This window comes from Pieris napi, chromosome 13 (genome assembly GCF_905475465.1).
Source record: "Pieris napi chromosome 13, ilPieNapi1.2, whole genome shotgun sequence".
NCBI lineage: Eukaryota > Metazoa > Arthropoda > Insecta > Lepidoptera > Pieridae > Pieris > Pieris napi.
The window spans coordinates 8,911,561-8,936,145 of NC_062246.1; the positions used below are offsets into that span (position 1 = coordinate 8,911,561).

At 30.7% G+C, this 24,585-nt stretch overlaps 2 protein-coding genes and 4 long non-coding RNA genes across 17 annotated transcripts in view; 4 read left to right on the forward strand and 2 right to left on the reverse strand.

Moving 5' to 3' along the window:
- The window catches only part of LOC125055079 (protein diaphanous), a 40,506-nt gene extending 28,878 nt beyond the window's left edge, over nucleotides 1-11,628 (reverse strand). For 3 of the 11 annotated variants that reach the window (XM_047657301.1, XM_047657295.1, XM_047657292.1), the window contains exons 1-2: nucleotides 11,518-11,628; nucleotides 9,835-9,898 (exon numbers count right to left, since the gene is read on the reverse strand). In XM_047657301.1, coding sequence (XP_047513257.1) covers nucleotides 9,835-9,897 — 63 coding nt within the window. In that variant the 5' untranslated portion in view covers nucleotide 9,898; nucleotides 11,518-11,628. Of the gene's footprint in view, nucleotides 1-205; nucleotides 537-6,630; nucleotides 6,805-9,834; nucleotides 9,899-11,517 lie in introns of those variants that run through there. The other 8 variants (XR_007117816.1, XM_047657296.1, XM_047657291.1 and 5 more) reach the window with 5 other exon arrangements.
- Nucleotides 11,629-12,727: 1,099 nt separating this feature from the next.
- LOC125055479 lies at nucleotides 12,728-13,429 on the forward strand. The gene is made up of 2 exons (XR_007117905.1): nucleotides 12,728-12,785; nucleotides 13,088-13,429. It is a non-coding gene; the product is annotated as an uncharacterized LOC125055479 (long non-coding RNA).
- Nucleotides 13,430-14,631: 1,202 nt separating this feature from the next.
- LOC125055477 lies at nucleotides 14,632-21,041 on the reverse strand. Its single transcript, XR_007117904.1, has 2 exons — nucleotides 20,699-21,041; nucleotides 14,632-14,693 (listed from the first exon to the last, which is right to left on the reverse strand). It is a non-coding gene; the product is annotated as an uncharacterized LOC125055477 (long non-coding RNA).
- On the forward strand, nucleotides 15,503-17,566 carry LOC125055475 (cysteine and glycine-rich protein 1-like). Of its 2 annotated transcripts, none has more exons than XM_047657937.1 (5): nucleotides 15,503-15,695; nucleotides 15,770-15,949; nucleotides 16,384-16,515; nucleotides 16,691-16,987; nucleotides 17,157-17,566. In XM_047657937.1, exons 1-5 carry the CDS (start codon nucleotides 15,581-15,583, stop codon nucleotides 17,534-17,536), a joined length of 1,104 nt encoding a protein of 367 aa, XP_047513893.1. In that variant the 5' UTR covers nucleotides 15,503-15,580; the 3' UTR covers nucleotides 17,537-17,566. The 2 variants fall into 2 exon arrangements, with proteins under 2 accessions (XP_047513893.1, XP_047513894.1); XM_047657938.1 differs by having other exon boundaries at nucleotides 17,122-17,293.
- On the forward strand, nucleotides 18,377-19,406 carry LOC125055476. Its single transcript, XR_007117903.1, has 2 exons — nucleotides 18,377-18,490; nucleotides 18,792-19,406. It is a non-coding gene; the product is annotated as an uncharacterized LOC125055476 (long non-coding RNA).
- A 1,096-nt stretch (nucleotides 21,042-22,137) lies between the features above and the next one.
- Nucleotides 22,138-23,167, forward strand: LOC125055480. The gene is made up of 2 exons (XR_007117906.1): nucleotides 22,138-22,251; nucleotides 22,553-23,167. It is a non-coding gene; the product is annotated as an uncharacterized LOC125055480 (long non-coding RNA).
- Nucleotides 23,168-24,585: the final 1,418 nt, after the last annotated feature.

The following is a 24,585-nucleotide window of genomic DNA, read 5'->3' on the forward strand; positions in this document are numbered from 1 at the left end:
TCTTTTGTTTGTATCTTTCAATGTTTTAAGTCACATTAAAACATTGTGTAAATGTATTTTTTTTAATACTATGCGGGTTACAAAATTTTTACATGTACTGTATAGTATATATAATAGTATATATATATATAATAGCCCATTACGACATAGGGTGACGAGTCAAGTAAGGTTGTTTGCTTGCTTCTTAGATCAATCAAAAACTTACCGAAAAAGGTGACCTTTCTCTGACATAATCACCAACGACCTTAATTGTATCCATTTTAAATACACAGAAACGTTTTTCACCTTTACTCACACCAAAACACTCATGTTAAACTGACAAAAATATTCGATATTTTGTCAACACTATCTAATTAGTAAGTCATTTACGATATAAAGCTAATTACTAATGGTGGCAAAGATTTTTATAATTATACACGCTTGTTTTAAGTAAATATAATAATTTATTGATTACGATTTTAGACGTATTAAACCGTGCTAATGTGATTCATTGTATGAATCGTACGTACTCTCACGACGGTGTAGGGCAGTATACTGTTTTATTTTGGCACCAAGCATATTGTCTTTTTAGCTTTAAGATCGGACATACTAAACATTAAAATATAGCTACATAACGCATTCCCATTCTCTTAGGGCGCTACACTTTCACACCAAAGCATCATAAATCCAATCAATATATCTAATATATATATTATATATATCTAAATGCACCGTTAGAAATTAAGTACTCATTTGTCCCTTTTTCATCACAGCATAAACGGAATTTGGTAGAAAGAGAGAAGTAAGAGACTCTTTCACCTAAGGAAAAGTTAAGAGTGCAATTAGTTTGATTTCGTATTTATTAAAAATTAACCAGACTGACAAGATGTTTGCTAAACGGAACAAAGTTAATTTTTCTATCATATGATATTTTTATTGTAATTAAGCGACATTACGACATTATCGAATTGGATTAGCAGCAAAGGTATTTATTTTTGTGAATAAATAAAAATGTGTTTTACTATATTTATCAAAATATGAGTCATTGTTATTAAACAATAAATTTAATTATGGTTACGTAAGTGGTATTAAATTTATACTTGCATACTATGTGGACTTCATTTGAACTCTGCAATGGTAATACTTAAAACCCAGTAGATAAAACCTCAGTCCCCTATACATTTGACTGAAGAACAGAAAGGGTATGAATCTACTCTCAGCCCCCTCCAAGGACTATCAAGTGTCATTTGTCGGGATAAAAGCTCTATATCATACTGATGTACCGATCGTAAATCACTAACTAAAAATTCAATGACAGACCCCTATTGTTAAACAACAATGCATAAGTTAATTTATGATATACATATAATTAAAAGAAGTATATGTTCTGCCGCTTTCGTTAAGGGTCTAAATGGGTTCGATTACCGGCGAAACGTTTCGGCTTGATACGGCAGTCGTGGCCGCCCATGGATACCCATTTTAGTGGGTGCGTTGCCGCCCTTTGAGGGAGTGTGCTCTTTTTGAGAGAGCGGTTATTGTGAAATCGAAGTTAATTACATTAACTCAATATTGTTACCTAAAAAAGTCGGGATTGAAGTTATTTAAAAAAAATATTATAACTACTATTTGACCAATTTTAAGTAGACAGTAGAGTCAAAATTTTAACGCTTGCACTGTAAAACATGCTTTATTCTTACGATCTCGGCCAAGATCTTACGAGTAAATAAAATTAGCGATGATTCCTATATTTCTGATTCATATTCCCACAAACACTTATATTTTTATTTATTAACACATTGACATAATATTCAATATACAATTTTCCAGACTGAATAGCAATTTTAGTGGCGAGATTCTCATTCGTCAAGCGTTCAAAACTGCATGAATGAATTTTTCTATGTAATTGCGCAAGTAACTCTGCCCACGGGAAAGACCATAAACGAAGTGTGTCAAAAACAAAAGACTACCTGCCTGCTTATAAAGAAAAATGGCCCAGACCAAAGGTTGTACCATTGCTTTTTATCAAAAAACTAAATTCGAAGCAAGTTATCGAAGCTAAATGATAATATTTCGTAATTTTTTGTAGGATTTTTATTCGATAAGTATATAGGGAGTTCCCATTTATATGTGGCTCACTAGTCACCTCCGGGTCATCCAAGGATGTGACGCAGCTTCATCATACCGGGGAACCACAACGAGAATTTCTCAGGCTCCTGTATTTCTACCATAATCTTTGCATTATATTCTTCCCTCGTATTAAAATAAATAGAATCAATGTTCAATATTTTGAAAGTCAATTACAATAAACTATATAAAAGTTGCAGAGTAGTTGGAAACTTCTTTAATGACAATGTTTTTAAGTCAGTCGTCTCTTTCTGTCAAATTTTACGAACACTATGATGAAAAAGGGACAAAATTAAACTGAAAACTTCGTCATGGCCTATATGTAGCCTTACTGCAGAGGATATGCAGATGATTTATTAGAATATAAAAGCTTCAATAATGTATCACAGATGTTTGTACTCTGAGCAATTTTACAATACGACAGGCATACTGCTATGTCCCTTTTCAGCAGAGCGTAACCTCAATTTAACAGAAAGAGAGTGATTACTTTTTAAAAGTGTCATTAGTTTATACGTACGTTGGTAAATTGAGACATATTATTAAAAATAAAGCTAATTTCCTATGTTATGTCATTATGATGACGTATGTTTGCTCATTCTCTCACAAGGACCTGACACTGACTGATTGTGGGATTACATCACCCGATAATCATATTTTAAACTAATAAGCGATCCTGTCATTTTGTTTAAAAATAATAAATAAAAACACGGATAATCGGGTATTTACAAACCACAGCGGTTTATAATGTAAAAAAAATTAAAAAAATTACAATATTGTCCTGTTCTTATGACGCTATTTTTAATAGGCGGATAAATATTATTATATTGGCTGTCCCTTATTCACAATCGTTCCATGTGCCTCGTACGTACACAAATTATCTGCGTATTTCGCCAATGTTTCGGGTTTCAGCAAACTATAACACAAATTATTAAGATGTTGACATTATCCATCTTTACCAAAGAGGATGTGAGGAAATATTTTGAGAGGCGGGAAGACACTGACATTTAAGTTGTCGTAATGTTTCATTTAAGTTTTTTTCTGTTTTGGGTTTCATATATTTTGTTTATCAATGTAATCTGTTGGCTTTGTATATTGTATAAGTGTTTTCCTTTATAATAGAGATATGTGTAGCTGAAAGTTAACTTATAAATAAATAAATGGTATAATATGAACAAGCTCCTTGCCAAATGGCAAAAGCCTCCCCCACACTTCTCAGTTCGCTTTAATTGTATACTGAATGCTGTCTCCGACACTATCGACATATTTATATGTTCGCAGAGTGAATTCACAGTAGCGATATTGTGTATATTATGTGTTTAATACTATATATGTACATTATTATATTTTATTTTATGTTTCTCGACATTATCGTATTGGCATAGTCTGTATGTATTTCTGTAATAAATAAATTATATTATTTCCCATCATGTTTCTAAATGTCGTCCCATCTTTTATGTGGTTTTACTCTACACTCGACACCATTCTGTCAGATTACTGGAGCAATTCATAAACATTGGACATTGAGATAAAAAAAACTATATTAATTAATAATTTAAATAAAATACAAAAAATTGCTTAACTGTAATTTAGTGCGCGAATCACAATTTGCAATTATAAACTAAAATTACTAAATCATTGGATTTCCTCTTCCAACTGCCCCGAGGTTTCGTTCCCTCTACAACTAACGTAAAATAAATCGTTTGTTTTATTAATATTTGTTGTAACACAATAGTAGATTTTTCTAAATTACAAAAATATTTAAATGTTTTTAAGAAAAACGCAGCAAAAATAATTCAAACCCCTATATAAGTACATATTTGTATATTAAGTCAGATAAATGATAAATCCTTACATAGTTTATTCAATATTATGTCAACATTGACCGACTCACGCGCAGGCTTATATCCAAGGTTGCGTGATAGTGACCTAGAGATGTTTGCTTTATTAAACCCGCCGATGCCCGCGCCTTCGTGCATTGACTAAGAATTGTAGAAAATATTGCCCAAGCCAAGATAAAGAAATTTTAAATACATACAACCGCTAGAAACAATAAAAGAATATGACAAAACATAAGTCCTCGTCTTTGGTATTTTCAAGATAAGAATAATAAGGCCATTATCTATTTGCTACTTCAGGCACATCATTATTTTCTATTATGAATACGACAAAATGAAAAATATACGTAAGTAGAAAACTCTAAAATCAAGTATAGGTGCATAGATTCTAGATAAGGACTTTTAAGAAAAAATATAAATAAAACAATAAGAAAAATACACAGAAATAACATTCAGGGACACGACTAAGAACAATATTACTCTTCCATCTATAAAAGCCCTAATGGATGATTATCAGAGGACACTTGGATCGCAAACGCATCTCTCAAACTTACATGATTACTCACGATATAGCTTTTTTTAAGAACAGGTTTCAAACGAGCTGAAACCTGATGTTAAGTGGCACCGCCAGAAGGCTCACAAATGCGTTGCCGGATTTTTAAGAATTGGTACGATCTGTTCTTGAAGTGCCCTAAGTCGAATTGGTTCGGAAATATATTTTTCAGCTATTTATAGTGATCCAATAGAAAGCTTCAAAATGAATTAAGGAAACATTTTACAGGATTATTTTAAGGAAAATAATATATAATTAATAACAATTATTTATCAATCAGACATTCAACTCAACACAGAACTGCGCAATTTTTTATAGGGGGGCAAACGAGCCAACGGGGCGTCAAAAAAGCCCATAGACACATTTTAGTGGGTTCCTGGCCTTTGCGGGAGGAGTATACTCTTTTTTAAACAATTGGAGATCGCATCTCCCATAGAAGACGAAGGGAAAACAAACAAACATATCGTTCCAATTTTTGGAAACTAGTTTGTTACGACTCTAATCAACTGAATACACATAAAGTTAATGTAATATGATAACTTTATTTTAAAATATATAACTAAAAAGTCATTCCCATTGATAAACAATAAACTACAAGCTCCCTCCTTATGAGAATGCCAAATCATAAAATGACTGCTTCACGACTGATTTGAGCGCGACCGCCGCTGCGAAAACCACTGTGTGAGTTCGAAAAGTGAGTTACAGAATCGCAAGGCAGATCGCTCGTAACAGTCATACATAGTATAGAATTGATACCAAACAGGAGTGCTATGGTTTTGTACAGATAAATTATTTCCGCGACCGGTCAACCTTTAGATGTGTAAGGATTGCGGTCAAGGCTTTAAACTATTTATATTGTCACTTGTGATATCATTGTACAAATACTTCTATATTATATCTTCAGTATTCGATCGATTCTGGCATGAAACAAAATTTTTCCTAATAGATTGACGCAAATTCTAAAGTTCATTTCTCTTTGTCATTTTGAATTTACGCTGTAATTAAAATGTTATATAACAATGAAATCTGATTGAATTCTAATTTCCCTGTAAACATTTTCAAAAAATTATATTGTTACTAGCTGATCCGGCAAACGTCGTTTTGCCATGTTAACATTTATAATAAAAAATAGGGGTTGATCGTAGAGGGGTGAAAATTAGGGGTTGTATGTTAATGTTGTATCATAAAAAAATAAAAATTTATCTAAAATTAAAAAAAATTAGGGGTGGACTACCCTTAACATTTAGGGAGATGAAAAATAGATGTTGTCCGATTCTCAGATATACCCAATATGCACACAAAATTTCATGAGAATCGGTCTAGCCGTTTCGAAGGAATTTAACTACAAACTCCGCGACACGCGAAAATTTTATATATTGGATTAAATTAATGATAACACCTATTATATGGACGCAACATTCTCTTTCTTTTATTATATTTCTTACGAAAAGTATTTTTATAAGCACGAAACAAAATATACTACAACTTGAACCATATCAGTCCAACAAGTTTCTATTGGAAATGCAAGTATTCATATTAAAGATCCTCAATGATATCATGATGATATCATCTAGCATTTACGTTTGATTTTATTTTTATAATACGTGGGCGGGGTTACCTAAATAAACAAGGTTATGTTTTTTTATTTAGCAATGACAAACTGCTCCCAGTTTTCGCCTAGTGCAATTTCACGACCAGTCACTTCCCGTGCGACTTGATCCCTTGGCGTTGCGTAGAGATGTGGGGTCTCTATGCATCTTCTACCGCATTTACCATGGAGAGTGTTCAGAGAAGTTGTTCGGACTAATACCTGCAGCTGAGTTTCATTATCGGTCGTCAAGGCAGAATACAAAACACCACCACATCCGTCGTTCCTCAACTGAGCGTTTCTCAAAGCTGTTTTTGCCTCGAACCACCATGTGGAATGTGGAACCAGCTTCCCAGTATTTCCGAACCAATTCGACTAAGGGTTCTTCAAGAAAAGAGTGTACCAATTCTAAAAAGGCCAGCAACACACTTGCGAGCCTCCTGCCCGTAAAACATAAAAAAAATTGAACGCTCATACAAAAAAAAATCGTTGACTCGATTGCACAGGGCTGAGTCTTACGATTAGCTATCCTAACATCTCTTTCAACTTACCCCTGACCTTCTCCATGTGTGCTTGCGTCTGAGGCGTGGTAAACTATTATATTTGTTTTCCTCCATTATCACCACACTACCACCTCACTCTAACACTATTATTATATAAGTTCATTTACATTTAGTTCACAAAATAATTTAAATTAAACTTTTCAACACAACATCTACGACTGAAATTTCCAACCTAAGTGCTCATTGATAAGTAATCGTGATGATAAGATTTGATAACACGTTCAACTGGAACACTATCTTATTTCACAAATCATCACTTTTTAAAGTAGAATACATATCTATTGTACTAAACATCCCTTTATTTCCTCCGTCTCATTTCGTAACGTAATAATAGGTATATCCATAAATGATTATTTGCGTGAGACACTGTAGTGGATATAAATTTAATAAAGTATGATATGATATGTACGATACAAATAATATAAGAATTGACCAAATTTAAAGAAAAATTTGCGCGCCTTTGTGTGTGGCAGAATATGCGAACTTACGATTGTACCATCTTACACATTTTTGTACCATATTATTGCAATAAATTTATTATTATTATAAATATGCATAATATCTATGGATAGATTTTTAAACGTTAAATTTAAAAACGAATAATTGCGAAACGTATTAGATTTGTCCTTTATAAAATTCTTACTGTATTTTTTATCTAACTGAAACAACCGAAAAGCCGTAAAAACACTATAGATAATTCCTATGATGCTTATTGATGCTTGACTTTGAATGGTAAATACCAGATACACAACCATTTGGTCTAGTACTAGGAATACGTAAGTTTACAAATATTAGGCGATTCTGTTTACAAACTATAATACTACAAGTGACATCAGCATTGCATCATAGAAATTGCAGTCACAATTCTAGAAAAATCTTAAATACCACACAATAAACAAAAAATGGCCTGATGGTAATTTGTACTGCTATCGTTGTTTAATATTATTTGTGAAAAGATTAAATGATTGAAAGGTTAAGTTAAGGAAGTACGATTTCGTATTAAAGAATGTATTTTTTATGCTAGATAGAATACAATATATGTTATATTATGCTACGGCCGAATTGTCGGGGGTGAAACGAGGAACTGCTAGTATAACATATATAAACATTTACAAAATCTATTGTAAGACTTTTATATTTTCAGTATAAATTGCATACACTGTCTCACCTTTATGTATGAGAATACACATTGATTCATTTGTGAATCAACTAAACTATGATTTTTAATTAAACTTTGTCAGATTATTATCGTGGAAACGATTTAAGACTTTCTTTTTAATTCTATCATTATAAACAGGACTTTATTTTTAACATTGGGTCTGTTCAGGTATTACGTAAGCACTTGGGAGGGTTTGATTTTCTTATTTGGCGATTACATCAACAGTAATTATTTACTTTTTTACACATACGACTATTACCCACACATTGTCTATACTTAAAACGCAATGCATTTTCGAGGATTCCTACATAAAAATAATACGTTTATGTACTTACTATTATTTTTTAGAGCTTTTGCTTACTTTTGCTATAAATAGAGGAAGGGGGGTAATTGCAGTAAATCTGCTTACGTAATACTTGCACGGCCCCATAACATTTTTAAATGTTTGATGAAAAGAAATAATTCTGTAAAAATATGTTTCGTGTTATGTCTTCAACGTAACCGTGAAAATCTATAAAATCCGGAAAACAATATAATATTGTTAACAAGTCAAGGTGACCGTTTCGTTACGTTCTTAGATGACATGCCTACCTGAGGATGTGAGTTCTATGTTTTTATGCGAAATACATTCTAGCCGATAAAATAGTGCCTATTTTGCGACACCTAATAAATCTACATTTAAAATGATTTGGCACTGCCATAGAAATTTTTGTCTGGAGATTAAAAATTGAAAAATTCCCTTTTAATAATTCGGCTAGAGAAAATTCTTTTGTACGTTTCTTTCATCTCTACATAGGAAAATCCGACGTGAAAACCAGGAAAACAGATGCGGTTTAATTTTATCGTAGGTAAATTTTTCAGCCTTCGACCAACTAGAACCTTATATTATTTTTACTTTAACACATTTAAATACACCACGACACTGTACAAATCGTGCACACTCAAAGATTATCGACTGAAAACTGAAAACTCGTAAAGATAACGAATCAATTACCTTCATTAGTAGCGATAGCAAAATACGACAAACGTTAATAGTAACTTTTAACTATGCAGATTGTTATATAGTAAAACAGTGCTCGTTTTGCCTATACCCATGCCTTAAAGTATGATTTATTTCACATCATTTTTTTTTTATAGAATAATACAATTTAAATCATGGTATAGATTTGAAAACCACTGTGGTGTGTATTAGTGTAAACATAAAGAGTCTTATTAGGAGCGCGACAAATGCATATAAAATAATTCTTGAGTTCTTGAAACTAGTTTTTTAGGTTACTTTGCTATCTAATAACTGACCGGGTATATTTATTAGCCGCGGTAGCAAATACCTCAACGTTCTCTCACATTAGACGTTGTTTGCTCTCGAAGTACAGACCCGAACTTGCGTTACAGGTCTGTACTCTGTACGTCATGCTTAACTCGTATTTTTATTTCACTACTACATAATAAACCAAATCAAAGAAATACTTTGCCGCAAATCATCCGGTTTTGAAAGACTTTAAATAAAATAATTATATTTGTTATATTGGCTTATTTTTTTAGATTTTTCTCTAACAGACTACAACCACCAAATTCAATCAACAAACCTAAACAGTTGATCTATTTTATATAACATTGAGCAATCTACTTATTATCTATTTATAGAATGTGTTGAAACAATGCCTAATTTGCTCACCTTACATGTTATCTAGTCGTCTTCACGGTTCTAATATTGATTGTAAACATACATAGGTAAGTTGTTAACACAATTACTTGTGTTTGATCAAGCCTTAGGTTTTGCGCTAAAGCTTGTTTTCTTTCTTGCATACATAGCAATAAAAATATCAGGAGTCGCGAAGTCAGTGCAACATAACACTTGTTTACCAAAGTCAAATCATGTTTTGTTTTTATGTGAGGATCATACATATACCCAGTAGCTATATTAAGTATAACACTCATGAAATTTAGTCGTCTTAAACACTAATTTAGCTTTGTGTTACACTAAATACTTAACAATGGTAAAGTAACAATTATCTATATAAATATCTACTCACAAAGCCACTTTTTGCTTTCTCATGGCGAGACATTTTGCCTTCCTTCACATTCGGATGCACCATTCTGTAACAAATTATTGAGGATATTAATATTTAATATTATGTACAACAGTACTGTAGTAGGCTCAGTACGTAACATTATACATAACTAATTTAAATCTGTGTCTAGATTATTATAGGAGAGAAACTAATGGATCAAACAATTTACTTTACAATATGGAAGTAGTATTCTTAACACATTATTAAATATCAGATATTTTTCCAAATCTAATTTTAATTTTTGTCACTACTAAATAAATTTTTTATAACTATTTACTGAGGATACACATATAAAGAAATTTTAGTAATTATTTATATTATGCAAGAATTTTTTTAGATGTTAATAAAGAAACCATCTATGTATGGAAACTCATAGGATCTATATACAGACATATCATGTTCATCAATTGACCTCAATTGATTGATTGACTTGATCCATATCAACCACAAAATCATAGTTCTAATGATTGTTTACCAACTAATAATGCCTTAGGTAATTAATTATAAATCTACGTAAATTAAGCTATCCCTAATTATTTATAACAGTGATGTTGTCTTTGAAAGCTTTTAAATGGTAAACACATTTCTGTGCATGGTTTTCTTGAAGTTAGAAGCATGTAAATAATCAACCTTTTATTACTGTATTATAAATCCAATATCTACATTAGGATTTTGATACCATTTTACCTTGCAATTATTTATATTTCATATCCAAGCAATATTTGTTTATTTATGTTATATATTGCTGACCCCTTTTATTGTAAATGTTTTTGTATTTTATAGAATCCAGTTCTATTATACTGCATAAAAATACTATATTATCGAAGTTCCATGTAAACGTACTAAGCTAACATATTATGTTAACTTTATCATCGAAACCCTTGAAAATTTTTTACTACAATGGTAATGGTATAATATATTTAATCAAATAATGAAGATTGTTGTTATAGTGTATTTTACCCAAAATAAGCAATAGTTTTATTCTTTTTGAAATATTTTCATTTATTAATTAATACTTCTTAAGATTTAGTTACATTAATGAAACTCATTTATATAATTTCATAGATTGAGTATCCTAGCTACTATTGAGTATCATCCTCTTTAAATGAAAATACCTAAGAGTTTCATAAACTACAGAGATCATTTGACTTTTTTGTGTATGTAACAAATAAAACAAGAAGCCGAAATGGATTAAGTCTTAACAAGTAACAAACAATTTCTGCACTGGGTATTGATAAACCATACTCTTTAAATGAATAATTATCAAATTTTACTGATGCAAAAGGCTATTCATTGCGACACAACTTATAATTTGAGCATTTGAATGCAATGCAATCCGCGCCAAATTATTAGCTAAATCGAGGTCGCTGGTAAATAAAAGTTATATGGAGGACGATAACATTTATTAACAGTATCCGTACAGTTCATAATAAAGAAATACAAAAAACAATGTCCGACAAATACGCCCTAGGGCTATCTTTCTACAGCCTCGAACCGTTATAAATGTTTATTTTTCTATCATAAAAACGCGAAAACATGATTCCATTGCTCAATCAAGTAACTCTTTTCTAACCTAATAAATTTTCGTATTAAAGCTCCTGTATCAAATTCAAATATTAAGATAAGATAAAAGATATACTGTACCACCAAAAAGAGATAATTTTAGTTTAAAATAACTTCACAAACACAAGTATTTGATAAAAACATGATAACACAAACAACGGTTGAACAAAACACATACATACGCAATTGTACATAGCTGACTAGTGATGTCATCTCGTGCTTGTCAAAACCAAACGTTTTATGTCATAGTGTTGTATCGTATTGTTATTAGTTACGATTTATCGGTTTTATGAATGTCAGAAATCCATAATCGTAAAGATCCCTTTCTTAAAGGATCCTTATTGATCATTTTGGACAAAGGAATATGGATGGATTACAGGGTCAATTTCGATTGTCAATTTAATTCATCGTTCCAAATGACAAGCGATTGAAGCTCTTTTGGAGAAGTATCATTCGTGCACACCTCAGACATCAGTCCATGAACTGTGTTGACAATCGTTGCTTAAATGTTATAATGATTTCAAGAGCAGGGGGTCTAGCCAAGATGGCTTAACAGTAGTGTATGTAGAAAGTCGAAAACTAAATTTGTATGAAAATGACAGCCCGTGTCGACAGTCGGTAGCTTAGGCCCTAAAGGCGTGAGTCGGGATACAATAAGCGACGCCATGACAGTGCTACGAAAAGACACACATTAACGCTTACGTTATTCGGTAGCCAACGGCCAATTAATGTTTCGGCAGTGTAGAAAAAACGGCGTTTCTCCGCCATGTTTTAGCGTGATCTCAAAAGCTGCTGTTTGCAATAATTCAGTACAACTATTGCCATCTTTAATCGCTACCGTTTTAAAAACATGTCTTATTTTGGACGTTTTAACGAAATGATTTTAATTTGTTATCTGTTTTTTTTAACGTTCTCGTGTTTAGAGTTTTAGTTTTTCAATGAATCAATGCGAGGATAACTTAATAGACACAGATAAATATGAAAATATCAAGAAAATCAGCAAATTAGTAGAGGTAAATCCTAGTTATATTGGATATCTTTTATTGATATTTATATTGCATGTAAGTTCATGAAATTGTTCTTTAATTTGAAAAATATACCTATATATGTACCATTTAATATTGCATATATTATATAATCACAAAGAAAAATGATTGTACATTTTATTTGTATATTTCAGATGAGAAAGCAGTCACTAATGAACATAATTAGAAGTTCTAAATATATTTTATTGTAATTATAATAGAAGCTGATAATGATATAATATTGATTTAAATTAATCAAATAAAGTGGATTTATACTTTATGAACTTTGGAAATATAAAATCTAGTGAGCAATACTAAGTAATGGTAAGCAGATATTTTCTTTAATTATTTACTAAGTCAATATACTAGAGATATCTATTATAATATTGTTAATGAATGAGAAGTTTGAATTCAAGTCCCTTGGGAGTTACTGACATTGTTTGGTTATTAAAAACTTTAATTAACAATAAGCAGCAAAGTGACAAATTAAGTATATTTTTAAGTTTAGAATTAAGTAAAGAGTTTTAATATTAAAGTTACCTATTGAACAAACCTTGGACCGATCTTAGTTTAGTTTGTCAGTTTTCTATTTGATCAAAGTACTAACTAAAATATTTTCTTTTCAGAAAAAGAGAAGCTAATAAGACAACTTAAAATATTAAAAAAAACCACAAATGGACAAGTTTTACTAAAGTCTTATCTTTTAATTAATTTTAGTGTTAGGTATATTATGTACCTTAAAATGGGGAATGAAGCATTTTATGAATAATGTAAAAAATAAGACAAGTGGAGTATGAAATAATGGTTGGTTAAGTAACATGACCTCATGAACAGGAAACAGTAACTGAAACTATGTTCTTCCACATTTAATCTTAATAAGTTCAGCAGTTTGAATGTCAATGAGATATTATTATAAACAAACTGGATTTGTAGATTTTGGGAAGAATTATATCTTTAAAATACCTAACTATTATTATTTACAATTGTTGTGTTAAGGAAACAATCAGGATGTATTCATAGTAACTGTAGGTATCATAGTAATTTTATGAAATCATCACAACATCTAACGTTAGGTTTTATGAATTGAACAATTTTTTGTATATAACAGCACACAAACAAGATATCTATTGACTGCTGCAAATTAACACTTACATTTATTAGTTAATTATCTACATATAAAAATATGAATAATTGAATACATCTACATTATGTAGTAATGCATTGAATTTGGTGCACCTGTGTGTGTTCAGTAGTAATGTCTGTATTGTTTAATAAGTTGTTACATATGCTTATTTTTCTATGTAGACTGCATTATGTTAAGGAAGATATTTGGTGCCTTATTTTAATAAAAAATAACCATAACTGAAATATTTTTATTTTGCTACCTATTTGTTTAATATTTCTAACTATTAGTAGGTACGGGTCATTCATATATGCATTATCTGTATATTCTTGTAAAGTAAATTAATATTGTTAACCACTTTACACTGGTTTTTCCTACTAAAGAAGACATAGGTAAATTACCAAAAATAAAACTGACAAATACATAACATACAATGTTTATTCATTTCTTACTTAAACAGATTTTGCATTTACATATTCACTAGTAGCAAATCACTGATATAACCAAAAGTTTATTGACATAAACATTAACTTAAAATCAGCATCAAACTTAAATTTATATCTAAGATGTTGGAGCATTAATATGGAATCAAAGGTTGAGTAAGGGTTATAATTTCATACCAGACTAAGTTTCTATTTTACAATTTTTATTAATCCCTCTTTTCATTTCATTGAGTACTTGCTGCTTTTCAATTCTCACTTTCTAAAAGTATAAATTTATTATAAACAATCAACCTTTATGACTCTAACTTAAACTGAAATTGTTTGTTAGACATAAACAGAGATAATTCCAACTAGTAGTAATCACTAATAAAATCTACACTTATATATAAATCTGCTTACAAATTGACATTAAAAATGTTCAAACACAAACACCAAACCTAATTAAAGCTTAAACCAAACTCTAATTTCAGTGTTCACACTAGTCTACGTTTTTTTTCTATTGTTTTTTAATTCCTTGGACTATCCTTCTATTCCTTATCAACTTCTAGTAAACCTTATTTTCACTCTTTATTTATCAATCCACAGTACTATTTCTATTGTTTCCTCTAAGCGGTAACAAAATATGTTGCTTCTTCACTTTGCAGATTAGTTGTGAGGTTCCTAATCCTAAAAATATCAAAGTATGAGTACTACTACTTATTATATATCGCGATTATACAATTTCAAAATATTGTATTTATTTGTAGCCTTAAATTTCTGAGAAAACATGAAACAAACCATAATTAATTTAAACATGCAATTAAAATTCATATATTGACTTTGCACCTTCCGTAAATTCCACTTAAATCGAAAATTGTTCCGACCTTGCTGACATTCTAATGTCCCTTTTGCAGCTTCCAATCATTGGAATTTGCAATTATTGCAAATTTACAATAATATTGTAGTTTTAACTTTTATTTGTTTATAAAAGTGACATTAGGAATACATTTAATCCAGAGACAATATGACGGAATAAGGTGCTACGAACAGCAGCTCGCATCTACGCTGTCGACTTTGCGGTAATGTATCGACATGCGTCTTGGCTACGAACGAAGCGTTTTCGACAGTACAATTACGCAAAAGCGGTAGTGTATGTAGAATACTTTTCGACACCAATATGGCTAGACCCCCAGGTCTATTCTTTCTAGCAATCACTGTCTCTATGAAAAAAGGAGCCAAGGCGGGTTCAAGAAATAGTCTAAATCGGAATGGATCATAATACATTTAAAATATTTCTTAACGCTTATTTTGATAGTATACTAGTTGCAGCTTCACTAAAAAAACCTAAACCACCATGATTGATGAAATTCATTTCAGCAGATTGGAATTCATATTATGTAAGTAAATACTCTTTGACCAAAGTAAACCCTTTTTTTACTTTTGTTTTAGCTTTTCTTTCTATTTTTAAAACTATTAATCTTCTTTTTCTTATTCAGCATTGTCATATAACGTGTTGTCGGCTTACAAAATTTGTCAGAAAAGAATTTTAATTCGGTTTAAATTAGAAATTAATTATGGATAATCAAGGATCCAAGAAATGTTTCTGTGCGCGTTGTTTTTTACCCATTGATGCAGAGGATAAAGTTGACATTGAAGGCCAAAATTTTCACCGATTATGCAGCATGTGTTGTAAGTTGTTTTAAATTTAGGTGTTTTATTTAATGAAAAAAATTGATACTACAGAAAATTTGTTTGGTAATCAGGTATATGCAGAATGGTGCCTCAGCATCTGAAGATGTTTTATGGTCATGTATTTTGTAACGAATGCTTTAAAAACCACGTACTAACGAGATTTAGAGGAGAGAACCCCCGTATCCACTCAAATAGTTGGTGGATGCAGTGGGCTCCGGGTTCGAAACCACAGGGAAATACGGAAACTACTGGTAAAAAATCAACATGTTTTAATCATAATTAATGATTTCTAGGTTCTTTTAAAATGTTTATTTTACGAGTTTTAAATCGAAAAATAAACAATGGTCTAGAAAAGCACACAAAAATGTAACCAAGGTAACATATCTTTGACTTTAGGTACCTACTTAGGGACTCATTGTGCCTCTTAATGCCTACTGTCAAAAAGTGATCTTATGATACAAGTATCGGACGTAATACAACTTACTGTCTCTATTTATAAATATATTATTTAGTCCGCATAATGAAGATCCGTCATATTATGCCACGTGTTAAAATGAGACTTACCGGTTACTATTTACTGTATGCATTCGTATAAATTGCGAAATTACGCATATAATAATGAGAATGGTTTGCAAAAGCGTAAAGCAGATTGTTTTAAATCTAACCGAACTTATTTGTCTGTCAGGTTCCAAGTGTTTTGAAAATCCACCAGAAGATATGCAGAAGCGCTGTTTTTGTGCGAGATGTTTGCAAGCAATTGGTGACGACAAAATATGTATTGGTGATCAGTGTTTTCATTCACACTGTGCTCGATGCTGTAAGATAATTTTAATATTTTGTAATAGGATTTAAGACAATTAAATTATTTTAATCCGTCTTGCAATTAATATGGCAACCATTATATTTTTTCCTAGCGATGACAAGAGTCCGACCGTGTCCGTTGACACGATATAATAAATAAAATTACAATAGTAATTAATTTTACTTTATAGATTTCTGCCAGAACGTTCCTAAGTCAAATGTGAAGATCTACTATGGACAAGTATTTTGCGAAGATTGCTTTCATCGCCATGTTTTGAATAAAAATGCAGACAATCCTTCAGAATTCTTCAAAAACTGCTTTGAGCAATGGCAGAGTAATCCACAATTTGCGGAAAACATGCGAGATTTCATGACTACCAGTAAAGATCAAGCCCCATTCATTTTCATGATGCAAGGACAACAACCACCTTTCTGCAGGTGTGGCACTGGACCTCAGGAATGGTTTCAACCGAATGAACCAAAAAAATGTAAGTATAATAATATATACCTATTTCTTAAATATATTTTGAAACTAATGAATTAAATTTGTTAAACTTAATTAAACTTTTGACATTACAACAATCTTGGTCTACCAAACTACCTTACTAAAATTTTTCTCTAGGTGCATAAGAGCTGACTCAACGAAAATGTTCACAGCTGCGACACCAGCGACCAAATCAATCGCGGAGGACAGTCATATTTGTGATTTATCTTTTGAAAATCGCACGGAAATATCTGATATTCTTGAATCTACTGACGAATCAACGATTCGAGATAGCAACTCTTTGACCGCAGCTGAAAAAATCGAAAAGCTAACAAAATACCTACACGAACGTTTTGACTATAACCACAAAAACGAGAAAAAATGGAAAAACTATGAATTTGACAATGTCTCAATGGTTTCGAGAGACTCAACAAGTTATTGGTGTGATTTACAACAGCCTGAAATGAAACGTAATGCACTAAAGTGTCCTAAATGTTTGTGGCAGTGTGGTCCTATTTATGTTAGAGCTGAACTTTTAAAAAAAAGTTTGTGAAGTAAAATTTTAATAAAATGTGACACGTTATGTTCTTTTTATCTAATTTAATAAAATATGATGAATCAGATTAATTATATTTTATAGTAAAGTAATATTTATTGTTTACAGCTTGAGATTGAGATATTTCGCAACCTGGGGGTCTAGCCAAGATGGCTTAACAGTAGTGTATGTAGAAAGTCGAAAACTAAATTTGTATGAAAATGACAGCTCGTGTCGACAGTCGGTAGCCTAGGCCCTAAAGGCGTGAGTCGGGATACAATAAGCGACGCCATGACAGTGCTACGAAAAGACACACATTAACGCTTACGCTATTCGGTAGCCAACGGCCAATTAATGTTTCGGCAGTGTAGAAAAAACGGCGTTTCTCCGCCATGTTTTAGCGTGATCTCAAAAGCTGCTGTTTGCAATAATTCAGTACAACTATTGCCATCTTTAATCGCTACCGTTTTAAAAACATGTCTTATTTTGGACGTTTTAACGAAATGGTTTTAATTTGTTATCTGTTTTTTTTTAACGTTCTCGTGTTTAGAGTTTTAGTTTTTCAATGAATCAATGCGAGGATAACTTAATAGACACAGATAAATATGAAAATATCAAGAAAATCAGCAAATTAGTAGAGGTAAATCCTAGTTAAGTATATTGGATATCTTTTATTGATATTTATATTGCATGTAAGTTCATGAAATTGTTCTTTAATTTGAAAAATACATATATGTACCATTTAATATTGCATATATTATATAATCACAAAGAAAAATGATTGTACATTTTATTTGTATATTTCAGATGAGAAAGCAGTCACTAATGAACATAATTAGAAGTTCTAAATATATTTTATTGTAATTATAATAGAAGCTAATAATATAATATTGATTATATTAATCAAATAAAGTGGATTTATACTTCATGAACTTTGGAAATATAAAATCTAGTGAGCAATACTAAGGAATGGTAAGCAGATATTTTCTTTAATTATTTACTAAGTTAATATACTAGAGAAGTTATTATAATATTGTTAATGAATGAGAAGTTTGAATTCAAGTCCTTTGGGAGTTACTGACATTGTTTGGTTATTAAGAACTTTAATTGACAATAAGCAGCAGTGACAAATTAATTTTTTTTTTAAGTTTAGCATTAAGTAAAGAGTTTTATTACTAAAGTTACCTATTGAACAAACCTTGGACCGATCTTACAGTTTAGTTTGTCAGTTTTCTATTTGATCAAAGTACTAACTAAAATATTTTCTTTTCAGAAAAAGAGAAGCTACTCCATAACTGCTACTCCATATGAAATAATGGTTGGTTAAGTAACATTACCTCAAGAACAGGAAACAGTAACTGACACTATGTTCTTCTACATTTAATCTTAATAAGTTAAGCAGTTTGAATGTTAATGAGACATTATTATAAACAAACTGCATTTGTAGATTTTGGGAAGAATTATATCTTTACAATAACTATTATTATTTACAATTGTTGTGTTAAGGAAACAATCACTATTTTTTTAATCGCCCAGGATGTATTCATAGTAACTGTAGGTATCATAGTAATTTTATGAAATCATCACAACATCTAACGTTAGGTTTTATGAATTGAACAATTTTTTGTATATAACAGCACACAAACAAGATATTGACATTGCTCCAAACTAACACTTACATTTATTAGTTAATTATCTATCTACATATATAAATATGAATACATCTACATTAGTTAGTAAAGCATTTAATTTGATGCACCTGTGTGTGTTCAGTAGTAATGTCTGCTGTATTGTTTAATAAGTTGTTACATATGCTTACTTTTCTATGTAGACTGCATTATGTTAAGGATGATATTTGGTGCCTTATTTTAATAAAAAATAACCATAACTGAAACATTTTTATTTTGCTACCTATTTGTTTAATATTCCTAACTATTAGTAGGTACGGGTCATTCATATATGCATTATCTGTATATTCTTGTAAAATAAACTAATATTGTGAACCACTTTAATGGCTTTTCCTACTAAAGAAGACAGGTAAATTACCAAAAATAAAACTGATTATTTTTCCGACCCAAATATCGGCCAATAGAATTGCACCATTCGACGTCACGTGGTACAACCTACATGGTATTATACTGAAAATTTTCTCTGGTCGTTGCTTCAAGAAAAGTATTAAGTAGTTGTTTTATTCATTATGAAATTCTTATTTGTTAACTGTACATTTCGTCTCATGGTGCAATTCTATTGGCCGACATTTGGGTCGGAAAAATAATCCCCCGAATACCACTCGAGCTTCAAAATTATCTGGTATTTCCCTCAAGGTTCGTTGCAAACAAATATAGTCGTCATGACAACTATATTAATTGTTTACAACGAACCTATCGGGAAATACCCGATAATTTTGAAGCTCTTGTGGTATTACATATGACAAATACATACAATGTTTATTCATTTCTTACTTAAACAGATTTTGCATTTACATATTCACTAGTAGCAAATCACTGATATAACCAAAAGTTAATTGACATAAATATTAACTTAAAATAAGCATCAAACTTAAATTTATATCTAAGATGTTGGAGCATCAATATGGAGTCAAAGGTTGATTAAGGGTTATAATTTAAGACTAAGTTTCTATTTTATAATTTTAATTAATCCCTCTTTTTTTATAAATATAAACAATCAACCTTTATGACTCTAACTTAAACTGAAATTGTTTGATGGACATAAACAGAGATAATTAAAACTAGTAGCAAATCACTAATAAAATCTACACTTATATTCTCTGCTATCTGCTTTCAAATTGACATTAAAAATGTTCAAGCACAAACACCAAACCTAATTAAAGCTTAAATCAAACTCTAATTTCAGTGTTCACACTAGTGTACGTTTTTTTTCTATTGTTTTTTGATTCCTTGGACTTTCATCAACTTCTAGTCACAGTACTATTTCTATTGTTTCTTCTAAGCGGTAACAAAATATGTTTCTTCTTCATTTTGCAGATTAGTTGTGAGGTTAAATCCTAAAAATATCAAAGTATGAGTATTACTAATTATTATTATATATCGTGATTATGCAATTTCAAAATATTGTATTTATTTGTAGCCTTAAATTTCTGAGAAAACATGAAACAAAACATAATTAATTTAAACATGCAATCAAAATTCATATATTCACTTTGCACCTTCCGTAAATTCCACTTAAATCGAAAATTGTTCCAACCTTGCTGACATTCTAATGTCCCTTTTGCAGCTTCCAATAATTGCAAATTTACAAAAATATTGTAAAGTTTTAACTTCTATTTGTTTATAAAAGTGACATTAGGAATACATTTAATCCAGAGACAATATGACGGAATAAGGTGCTACGAACAGCAGCTCGCATCTACGCTGTCGACTTTGCGGTAATGTATCGACATGCCTCTTGGCTACGAACGAAGCGTTTTCGACAGTACAATTACGCAAAAGCGGTAGTGTATGTAGAATACTTTTCGACACCAATATGGCTAGACCCCCTGATCTTTAATGAATTATCATATTGATAATGAGGATTTTTACTTTTATAATCTTTAAATATTCTTGAAAAAATGCTGAGAGAGTTTCTTTTGCAACAGTGATCACTAAATGATGGCAAATGAAATACACATTGATACGCAGATAGAACATAAGCATGTCACGTATCTTATTTTACTTTCACAATTACTATCTACTTAAGCTACTGAGTGTGGTCTTAGTAAAATAAAAATTAATTTGAGAAAGTACACGTTAACTTGGCGTAACAATAGGGTGGCAGGGCTGGAAAAATGCCACGGTCCCCCGACCCAAGAGGGCCCCTGCCCAAGAGATATTATGTTCTATGGATGAATGTGAAGTCTCCAATTACCAATACACAGTGGGCTAGCGTGGGGACTACTGGGGGTCTAGCCAAGATGGCTTAACAGTAGTGTATGTAGAAAGTCGAAAACTAAATTTGTATGAAAATGACAGCTCGTGTCGACAGTCGGTAGCCTAGGCCCTAAAGGCGTGAGTCGGGATACAATAAGCGACGCCATGACAGTGCTACGAAAAGACACACATTAACGCTTACGCTATTCGGTAGCCAACGGCCAATTAATGTTTCGGCAGTGTAGAAAAAACGGCGTTTCTCCGCCATGTTTTAGCGTGATCTCAAAAGCTGCTGTTTGCAATAATTCAGTACAACTATTGCCATCTTTAATCGCTACCGTTTTAAAAACATGTCTTATTTTGGACGTTTTAACGAAATGGTTTTAATTTGTTATCTGTTTTTTTTTAACGTTCTCGTGTTTAGAGTTTTAGTTTTTCAATGAATCAATGCGAGGATAACTTAATAGACACAGATAAATATGAAAATATCAAGAAAATCAGCAAATTAGTAGAGGTAAATCCTAGTTAAGTATATTGGATATCTTTTATTGATATTTATATTGCATGTAAGTTCATGAAATTGTTCTTTAATTTGAAAAATACATATATGTACCATTTAATATTGCATATATTATATAATCACAAAGAAAAATGATTGTACATTTTATTTGTATATTTCAGATGAGAAAGCAGTCACTAATGAACATAATTAGAAGTTCTAAATATATTTTATTGTAATTATAATAGAAGCTAATAATATAATATTGATTATATTAATCAAATAAAGTGGATTTATACTTCATGAACTTTGGAAATATAAAATCTAGTGAGCAATACTAAGGAATGGTAAGCAGATATTTTCTTTAATTATTTACTAAGTTAATATACTAGAGAAGTTATTATAATATTGTTAATGAATGAGAAGTTTGAATTCAAGTCCTTTGGGAGTTACTGACATTGTTTGGTTATTAAGAACTTTAATTGACAATAAGCAGCAGTGACAAATTAATTTTTTTTTTAAGTTTAGCATTAAGTAAAGAGTTTTATTACTAAAGTTACCTATTGAACAAACCTTGGACCGATCTTACAGTTTAGTTTGTCAGTTTTCTATTTGATCAAAGTACTAACTAAAATATTTTCTTTTCAGAAAAAGAGAAGCTACTCCATAACTGCTACTCCATATGAAATAATGGTTGGTTAAGTAACATTACCTCAAGAACAGGAAACAGTAACTGACACTATGTTCTTCTACATTTAATCTTAATAAGTTAAGCAGTTTGAATGTTAATGAGACATTATTATAAACAAACTGCATTTGTAGATTTTGGGAAGAATTATATCTTTACAATAACTATTATTATTTACAATTGTTGTGTTAAGGAAACAATCACTATTTTTTTAATCGCCCAGGATGTATTCATAGTAACTGTAGGTATCATAGTAATTTTATGAAATCATCACAACATCTAACGTTAGGTTTTATGAATTGAACAATTTTTTGTATATAACAGCACACAAACAAGATATTGACATTGCTCCAAACTAACACTTACATTTATTAGTTAATTATCTATCTACATATATAAATATGAATACATCTACATTAGTTAGTAAAGCATTTAATTTGATGCACCTGTGTGTGTTCAGTAGTAATGTCTGCTGTATTGTTTAATAAGTTGTTACATATGCTTACTTTTCTATGTAGACTGCATTATGTTAAGGATGATATTTGGTGCCTTATTTTAATAAAAAATAACCATAACTGAAACATTTTTATTTTGCTACCTATTTGTTTAATATTCCTAACTATTAGTAGGTACGGGTCATTCATATATGCATTATCTGTATATTCTTGTAAAATAAACTAATATTGTGAACCACTTTAATGGCTTTTCCTACTAAAGAAGACAGGTAAATTACCAAAAATAAAACTGATTATTTTTCCGACCCAAATATCGGCCAATAGAATTGCACCATTCGACGTCACGTGGTACAACCTACATGGTATTATACTGAAAATTTTCTCTGGTCGTTGCTTCAAGAAAAGTATTAAGTAGTTGTTTTATTCATTATGAAATTCTTATTTGTTAACTGTACATTTCGTCTCATGGTGCAATTCTATTGGCCGACATTTGGGTCGGAAAAATAATCCCCCGAATACCACTCGAGCTTCAAAATTATCTGGTATTTCCCTCAAGGTTCGTTGCAAACAAATATAGTCGTCATGACAACTATATTAATTGTTTACAACGAACCTATCGGGAAATACCCGATAATTTTGAAGCTCTTGTGGTATTACATATGACAAATACATACAATGTTTATTCATTTCTTACTTAAACAGATTTTGCATTTACATATTCACTAGTAGCAAATCACTGATATAACCAAAAGTTAATTGACATAAATATTAACTTAAAATAAGCATCAAACTTAAATTTATATCTAAGATGTTGGAGCATCAATATGGAGTCAAAGGTTGATTAAGGGTTATAATTTAAGACTAAGTTTCTATTTTATAATTTTAATTAATCCCTCTTTTTTTATAAATATAAACAATCAACCTTTATGACTCTAACTTAAACTGAAATTGTTTGATGGACATAAACAGAGATAATTAAAACTAGTAGCAAATCACTAATAAAATCTACACTTATATTCTCTGCTATCTGCTTTCAAATTGACATTAAAAATGTTCAAGCACAAACACCAAACCTAATTAAAGCTTAAATCAAACTCTAATTTCAGTGTTCACACTAGTGTACGTTTTTTTTCTATTGTTTTTTGATTCCTTGGACTTTCATCAACTTCTAGTCACAGTACTATTTCTATTGTTTCTTCTAAGCGGTAACAAAATATGTTTCTTCTTCATTTTGCAGATTAGTTGTGAGGTTAAATCCTAAAAATATCAAAGTATGAGTATTACTAATTATTATTATATATCGTGATTATGCAATTTCAAAATATTGTATTTATTTGTAGCCTTAAATTTCTGAGAAAACATGAAACAAAACATAATTAATTTAAACATGCAATCAAAATTCATATATTCACTTTGCACCTTCCGTAAATTCCACTTAAATCGAAAATTGTTCCAACCTTGCTGACATTCTAATGTCCCTTTTGCAGCTTCCAATAATTGCAAATTTACAAAAATATTGTAAAGTTTTAACTTCTATT

Coding starts and splice junctions, on each gene's coding strand:
- LOC125055475 (XM_047657937.1), top strand. CDS start 15,581: ATGGATAATCAAGGATCCAAGAAATGTTTCTGTGCGCGTTGTTTTTTA. Junction 15,950..16,383: donor GGGAAATACGGAAACTACTG/GTAAAAAATCAA, acceptor TTTGTCTGTCAG/GTTCCAAGTGTTTTGAAAAT. Junction 16,516..16,690: donor TTCACACTGTGCTCGATGCT/GTAAGATAATTT, acceptor TTTACTTTATAG/ATTTCTGCCAGAACGTTCCT.